The 8,317-nt window shown below is 39.1% G+C and overlaps 1 protein-coding gene across 2 annotated transcripts in view; it reads right to left on the bottom strand.

Annotated features, from left to right (window-relative positions):
- Nucleotides 1-483: 483 nt before the first annotated feature.
- Nucleotides 484-8,317, bottom strand: part of fam3a (FAM3 metabolism regulating signaling molecule A) — a 25,174-nt gene continuing 17,340 nt past the window's right edge. For both annotated transcript variants that reach the window (XM_053642627.1, XM_053642626.1), the window contains exons 3-10: nucleotides 7,781-7,888; nucleotides 7,437-7,460; nucleotides 7,226-7,349; nucleotides 4,628-4,686; nucleotides 2,790-2,840; nucleotides 2,624-2,708; nucleotides 2,289-2,415; nucleotides 484-1,172 (exon numbers count right to left, since the gene is read on the bottom strand). In XM_053642627.1, coding sequence (XP_053498602.1) covers nucleotides 1,074-1,172; nucleotides 2,289-2,415; nucleotides 2,624-2,708; nucleotides 2,790-2,840; nucleotides 4,628-4,686; nucleotides 7,226-7,349; nucleotides 7,437-7,460; nucleotides 7,781-7,888 — 677 coding nt within the window. In that variant the 3' untranslated portion in view covers nucleotides 484-1,073. The remainder of the gene's footprint in view (nucleotides 1,173-2,288; nucleotides 2,416-2,623; nucleotides 2,709-2,789; nucleotides 2,841-4,627; nucleotides 4,687-7,225; nucleotides 7,350-7,436; nucleotides 7,461-7,780; nucleotides 7,889-8,317) is intronic.

The following is an 8,317-nucleotide window of genomic DNA, read 5'->3' as shown; positions in this document are numbered from 1 at the left end:
CAACCAAGACAACACTAGTGTGGCTTTCACCCCCTTGAATGTCTCAGTCAGAACCCAGATTTGAACCCCATAGAGCATCTGTGTAGACACCTAAAGACTTACAAATATTCCCCATCCAACCTAATTGAGCTTGAGAGTATCTGCCAAGAAAAAATGAGAGACCCAAATGCAGGTGTGCAATGCTTGTAGAGACACAGATAACACAAAGGACCACACAGCCCAAAACTCTACATGATGGGCTCGTCCGAAGCATCCTGATTCTCTGGAAACCTTGCACACTCCATTGTATTCTAATGGAGGTGTATAAAATAAGTATGGTCACCTGTATACCATTTATAGTTTCTCGTCATTGCTCAGCATAGTTACGGTTCTTACACAATTCTTGAATCTATGTCACCCTCTAGTGGCCACGGTCTGATAACTCCACCAGCTATGATGTTCAAAAAAAAAAAATAAAATCATTATTAGCATGCTGAGTTCATGTAATATCACATTAATATTTTATTTGATCAATTCTACTTAAAATATAGCGCACACATTTCTTTTTTTTTTTACTATAAAATGACGGCATGACGTTCACAGCAACTATGGATCACATTTCATTTAAATTATGGCAAAAGTGTATTAAAAAAAATTTTAAACACAAAGACAGACATTCCTTATTGCATAACACTACCAACTCCCCAACACCATTTACTAGGAATGTTTCTAAATATTAGAAGTTATACGTTTATCCATGAAGCACAACATACTTTTGGTCAACGGAGGCATGGATTAATAATGTTAAGTTAACGCTTTACATATAAAAATGTGAGTGCTTATGGCTAGTATACAACAGATAGGTACAGTCATAGCATATTTTAAATCTTGTACTGTCCTAAAAGTGTTGAGGCTGACTTTTACAATAAAGACTTGTTACCAACTGGATTTTTTATTTTAATTTTTTTTTTTTCCCTTCCACCTGTAAGTAAACGTTTAGGTAGTGTGATCCAAGGGTTCACCCTGTCTGAACCGGTGTAGTCAGTGGTGGTGTATTGTGCACTTCCTTCTTTGATGCTTGTCCGAACGAGAGATTAGCTCTCTAAGGGGGCACGTAAAGGAATGCAGCCATCCATCTCCAAAGACTCCGGCCAGCCCTCGTATTTATTACTACTTTTGCTGTTCTTCAATCGCTGAGAAAAGAAAAAGAGAGGGGGTTTTTGTCATACAGATTCAACATAAACGGGGTCAATTTAATTCAACTCAATTTGTATGGCGCTTTTAATAATGGACGTCGTCTCAAAGCAGCTTTACAGAAACATATAAACACGGGATAGAGATTTTAAGCGTGTGAATTTATCCCTATTGAGCGAGCCGGTGGAGACGGTGGTGAGGAAAAAACTCCCTGAGATGTTAAGAGGAAGAAACCTTGAGAGGAACCGGACTCAGAAGGGAACCCGTCCTCATCTGGGTAACGACGGATAGTGTGAAAGTAAAAGAAAGTTCATTATGGTTTTTTTTATGAAGTCTGTTTTGTTGAACTGGTCCACTGAAGGAGACTTGAGTGCAGAACTGCATGTGGTAATCGCAGTCCCAAGGCCATCGCAGCGACCGTAGTCCCAGCAACCACAGCGAGAACGTCCATGTGGAATTGAAGTCCAAAACCATTTCCATGGTACTTCAAGCGACACCATCCTCAGCGATCTCTAGGCTGCACTGCTTGGGGTCATCCCCCGCCCCTCTCTTCATGTTAATAGGACAAAATAACTATTGATACGTAAATGCTTTCCTGTGAAAGTTACAGCTTTACGCCTGGTACGAAATTACTGACACTGGAGACTCCTTCGACGATGTTAAATAAACATCAGCTCATCAACACGTACACACGTTTTCGAGCTATTTATGTGGCGTGTCCACCCTACAAACCTCCGTTACCACAGAAACGATACCGTATTAGAACGAGTGCGTTAATTATAAACCTGGGGTTTGCTTTGCAGATGGAAATGCGATCAGAGCTGCTGTTATAGGGAACTAATCAACACCCAGGTTTCTGACTGATCAGATTCAAGCATTTTTGTAAGTAATGGACTACAAAAACTGAATGAATGAATGAATGAATGAATGAATGAATAGATTCATGGTATAGTTCAACAAAACAAACAAACTTATCAGAAATGAGTCTTGGATTTTAATTTAAATAATTTATTTCAGTTTCTATGTATTTTATTTTATTGGTTGTACTGTACTTTAATTGTATGCTATTCAAAAACAATTTTTTTGTTCTTTGTTAACTATAATGTTGGTCCTACCTGCTCAAATGGGCTTTTGTTTTGGATTCCTTTGGCTCCCACAAACACCCAGCTGTCCCTGAATGCTAGCTCCTTTATCGCGGTGCTGCCCAGCTCCTCGAACAGCCGCCGTGCCTCATCATTCAACCTGAAAGCCGCAGATGGGTTAACCATTAACTCCAGGACATCCGAGAAACACAGAGATATTACGTGCTTATTAAAAGCCAGACGGGGATTTGATAGCGATGGGTTTACGAGATTCTGGAGTAGCCTCGGGTTTTGTTATCGATTCGGTCGTCACAAGAGGGAGTAACGATTTACGATGTGTGCAGGAGATACGGTGTGCACGTTCTTACTTGGTGGCTGGATCGTCAAAGGATGCCACGAACACCAGGGTTCCTTCATGCAGAGGGCGCAGAAACTTCAACAAATTGGACACATCTGTGGAAAACAAGAAGGACGGTTATGCCAGCATTCAGACCGTGATGAAAACAAAAACAGCTATGACTTGAAGAAACCAACCTCCTTCCCACATGTCAAATGAGTTGGTTTGCAACAGCTCTCCGGTGACCCCTGACGAAACGAACAAAGCATTAATATTAATATCATCATCATCATGCTGTTAAAAAAATTTTTAAAAAGTGTTGTGGTGCCTTAATATATATTTTATAATTACCATGCAAATATATTATCTATAGCATATCCAATCAGATAAATGGTCTGCACTTATAGACTACGTTTACATGGACAGCAGTAATCTAATTATTGAGCTTACGCTGAATAAGACAATATTGTGATTAAGGTGTTTACACGAGTTCCTTTTAGAACACTCCTTTCATGTTCCTGTTTTTTTCCACGTCGTCCAACGTTCCCTCCACAATTTCACGTATTAACATACGGTTCGTCTTTGTTATGGTACCGTATACAGTTTTGGGTGTTTCCATTTTTAATTTTCCAAAAGTTTCAAGTTCAGTTAATTATTTGTCGTGCTGTACGTGCTAATAGACGACCGCTCGAAGCTGTGGGCTGCGTCCCAAACCGCGTACTTACCGTCTCTATAGTAGCTGATATACGTGTATTTCGCCTAGCATATAGCAGGCAAGTACGCGGTTTGAGACGCATCCGTTCTCTCGTTTGCCGTGAAACGGTTGAGCGCTGCCGTGTGTACGTGTCCCGTCGCAAAATGCGGTGAAGACTCCCACACGACATTAATAGTGTGATTAAGATGTGTACATGTCTGTAATTCACGTCGATAATACGACTAAAATAGGAGTACTCCACACGTCTTAATTCCATGTGTTTACTTTGAGTGTGACTTGTTAAGATAAGTCTTAAGATCATCAATAATCTGTTTACATGCTAGTTTCTTAATCAGAGTATCGTCTTAATCGGGTTGATATCGGATTATTGTTGTCCATGTAAACGTACCGATAGATTCAATAATGAGATTCAATAACGTTACTATTTATATACCACAATCTTCTTGAATTCTTGACTCTGATTGGTCAGAAGGTGTTAATTAATTTTCTATATCAGCAGCTCACAGGTTTAGATTAATACACACATTCGAATAAATGATAGTTTCTACATTAACAACGTACGCAGCGATTTGTACGGTGGATGCTCCACATGAACAAAAACAATCCCCCCCCCACCACAAAGTGTACAATTGTCGATATGGCAATGTTTTCTGTAAGGAGCCATTTTTCTTTTCATAAGGAGGCGTCTATAGTGTCAGTGCTTTGTAACAGTCGGAGGTAAAGCTGTAACCAAAATTTCCGACGAGGGAAATTCATCAGGACGGTGAACGTTTGTGCTCTCGGGTCTGGCAACATGAAAAACTACATTCTTCCTCTTATGGACTTCAAGCAAGAAGGAACTAACCCGTCATTGGATTGCATTACTCCACTTTGTCACAGATTAGTTTCCTTTAACAGCATACCCCGTTGTGTTTTATTCCTTCTTTAGTTTATATGACGTTAATATGGACTAAAATGGAAATGCCATGAAGAGGCAGTGAGTCCCATCACTATATTTGCTCTAGAAGGCTTTTAACGCTCATCTTTTTCTAGATACTGAAATAAAAATTAATTAAATAAATTTAAAAAAAAAAAAGGAGTTCACATCTCATTTACAAGTTCCAAATAAGACATTTCATGCACATAAATGTGGCTTGTCTTGTACTTGAGGCAAATGAGCAAAACCAGATCATTTGTTTAGCTCTAGAGCAACGCAGCATCCGCAGGCTTTAATAGTCCAATTGTTATGTATGACTCTAGACATAAAACGTCACCATGTACAGTATATGACATAGAATACTCCCCATCATTATTATATATGTACAGCTACAGCTAGCTTACCGTTTACCAAGGCGATGTTAAGTCCTCTGCCAACATTGTTCTTCACACTGCTGATAAGACTGAAAGAACAGAGAAGGTCATCAGATTGTGTTTGCGCCATAGTGTATTGCAGGCACACGTCTGTCTGAGAAACGTCTTCAAGCGGGCAGTAACTGATTGTGTACGGAAAAGAAAACAGTTGCATCATCTACAACCAGAGATTAAACTGGGTGAGAGCTCAGGGCTTAGAAGTCGGGCACATTCGCTTTGTGTAAACTTTTAAATGCAGTGCCGTCCACTAATATTGGCACCCTTGGTAAATATGAGCAAAAGAAGGTTGTGAAAATTTGTATTATTGATTAACCTTTTGATCTTTTGTTCAAAAATTCACAAACACACTCTGCTCTTTTGTATATCAAACACAACACGGGTTTATTTAAAAAAAAAAAAATCTTTGTAAAGTAAGTGCGTGAGAATTATTGGCACCCCTATGAATTCATATGAGGAAAAATATTTTTGAAGTATATTCCCATTGATATTTTATATTACACCTGGGTGACTAGGAACAGGAACTTGTTCAACCATGACTTCCTGTTTCACAGGGGTATAAATATGAGGTAACACATGGGCCAAATTCCCTTAGTCATTCATAACAATGGGTAAGAGCAAGGAATATAGCTGTGATGTGCAGCAAAAGGTTGTTGAGCTTCACAAAATGGGACGTGTCAAGAAGAAGAAGATTTCCACCATCAGGGCAATAATTAATATGTTCCAGTCAACAGGAAATGTTATGAATCAACCTGGAATTGGACGCGTGTCTATATCGTCTCAACACACTGAAGAGGACGGTTCGAGTGGACAAAAAAAATCTCCAAGGATCACAGCTGGAGAATTGCAGAAGTTAGTTGAGTCTTGGGGTCAGAAAGTCTCCAAAACTACAATCCGAAGTCTCCTACATCACCACAAGTTGTTTGGAAGGGTTTCAAGAAAAAAGCCTCTACTCTCATCCAAAAACAAACTCGAGCGTCTTCAGTTTGTCAGACTCTACTGGAACTTCAAATGGGATCGGGTTCTGTGGTCAGATGAAACCAAAATAGAGCTTTTTGGTAATAAACACCAGAGGTGGTTTTGGAGCACACAGAGAGGTAGCCATATGGAAAAGTACCTCATGCCCACGGTTAAATATGGAGGAGGCTCTTTAATGTTTTGGGACTGTTTTTCTCCAAGAGGACCTGGACATTTTGTTAGGATACACGGCATCATGGACTCTATCAAATATCAACAGATATTAAATGAAAACTTGACTGTCTCTGCCAGAAAGATTCAAATGGGCCGTGGTTGGATCTTCCAGCAGGACAATGATCCAAAACATACAGGTCCAGCCATGTCCATCCCAGTCCCCTGACCTGAACCCCATAGAAAACCTGTGGGGTGAACTGAAGAGGAGAGTCCACCAGCATGGACTTCAAAATGTGAAGGATCTGGAGAGGTTCTGTATGGAGGAACGCTCTCAGATCCCTCACCATGTATTCTCCAACCTCATCAGGAATAATAGGAGAAGACTCAGAGCTGTTCTCTTGGCGGTAGCACAAGATAGCACAAAGTATTGACAAAGGGTACCAAAAATTGTTGCACACCTATATTTAACAAAAATATTATTTTGCAATTGTTTGACATCCATGAGAGCAGAGTATTTTTGTGAATTTTTTTAACAAAATGATCAAAAGGTACAACAGTCGTCTTTGCTCATATTTACCAAGCGTGTCAATATTAGTGGAGGGCTCTGTATACATTTAGTAAACTTTTAACTCCTTTGTATATACTTATGTAAATATTTATAGTTGTATAGCTGACGAATGATGGATAAGTGAAAATTTCTCTGTCCACTCAACTGTAGTTAAAATAAGAAACATGTCAAATAACAGTTTTAATCACATTTCCTGCAAGGCAAACTGCAGGTCTATATTAACGCTAGTTCTAATACGTTGTCAATTCTATAATAACAGCTCACTCACAGGGAATTGTAGAATATATAAATGGGTATATAAAAAAAAAAGCCATGTATAATCACCAACAGGTTTTCTGCAAGGAGACGTTAACGCTTATGGAAGGAGTCTCCAGTGTCAGAGCAGATGCAAAGCTTCCCATTTCCTGTTTCTCGGTAACACGACAAGCTAAATTTTGTCTTTTGACAGGACAAAAGACTGTTTCTATCTGCTACAATGTGAGTGATTACTTACTTGTTTAATGTTGTGAGTGTTCCGTAACATTAAATGTAACTATAAACGGATTAAAAGTAGGAATTTATGGGAAATTAACCACAGGAACGCAGATTCACACCACCTCACTGTTGATTAAACTCCTACAGCAGCATGCCCTGTAGTGTTTTCTCTCTTACCTTGACCGTTAAAATGAAATCTAGCACAAACTCTACTTGGATACATACCAAGTCTTACACTCGTTTTAATAGTTATAAAGTAGTAGGAAGGAGGCTAAGACGATGACATGCACTGGAACCTAATGGAGTGATGAAGCCAGTAATGATGGAAGTGAGAGACAATACACTCTGAGCATGGAAAGATGGAAAAGCAAAGATATACAGATACAGTAAATATTTACATTTTATCTTCCAGACAGATTTTCGGTCCGATAACATTCGCAGCTCCAGAAATCAAACGGAACGCAAGGTGTTTAGGAGGACATGGGGCGGAGAGGCCACACTTGTACTTGTGTGGTGATGGTTCTAAGAGAAGAGACACAGACAGCATTGTTAAACCAAACTTTAACACTAAATATATAATGCAGTGGTCCCGAATAGTAAAGTTTGTACCTGTAGTGGACTCGTCTTGTGCACCTGTGGATCAGAAATAAGTCAGAAATGATCAGTGAAAGATTACTGAAATTTTTATATTATATATGCATGCTATATATATATATATATATATATATATATATATATATATATATATATATATATATATATATATATATATATATATATATATATAAAACCCAACCAGCCCCAGGGTTAAATTATTAAGGGTTAGATTTGAGCTTTTCTGCAATAATATAACAAAGTACATGTCCTGTCCTGCAGTGTGATTGGCAACGAGCCGGAGAGACAACGTTGTTGACAAATGAATAAAAACAAGTTATATTTTTTCTTCTGCTCACCAGTAAAGAACATTTTCATGACAGAACTTCCATCTCCTCCTAGTATGGAACTTGCCAGAAGCCAAGTCAAGCCTACAAGGAATACGATGGCGACGGCACGCAGTGGTCCTGTGAGATACAGAGGGATAAAGTCAACCTTTAAGAATGAACACAATAAGCATCAGGCATGAGGTTTAGGTACACGAGTCGCATCTCTTTTGCATGGAAGCCTAACACTCATTTCCATCTCAGAAATGATATCTGTGCGAGCTTCCAAACAAGCAGCCAGAACAAGCAGGATTGCTGCATTCCTGTAGTCATGTTGTATGTGTAAAAAAAGATGACTAATGTGATTGATATGGGAAAATGATCAAGTAACTAAGGAATGAAGCCTAGAGAACTTGGGTCATTTTGAGTAGTGGTGCTGGTTGCTGTAATTCTGCAAACCTCGGCACAACAGAACAGCAGGTTTTAATCAGTCAAAGGTTTGCATAAACACTACAGAAAATGTTGACGTGCAAACATCATGGAGCCCGAGGCCATTAGATTAATATGCTG

This window comes from Ictalurus furcatus, chromosome 15 (genome assembly GCF_023375685.1).
Source record: "Ictalurus furcatus strain D&B chromosome 15, Billie_1.0, whole genome shotgun sequence".
NCBI classification, from domain to species: Eukaryota; Metazoa; Chordata; class Actinopteri; order Siluriformes; family Ictaluridae; genus Ictalurus; species Ictalurus furcatus.
This window is presented reverse-complemented; position numbering and strand designations above follow the sequence as displayed.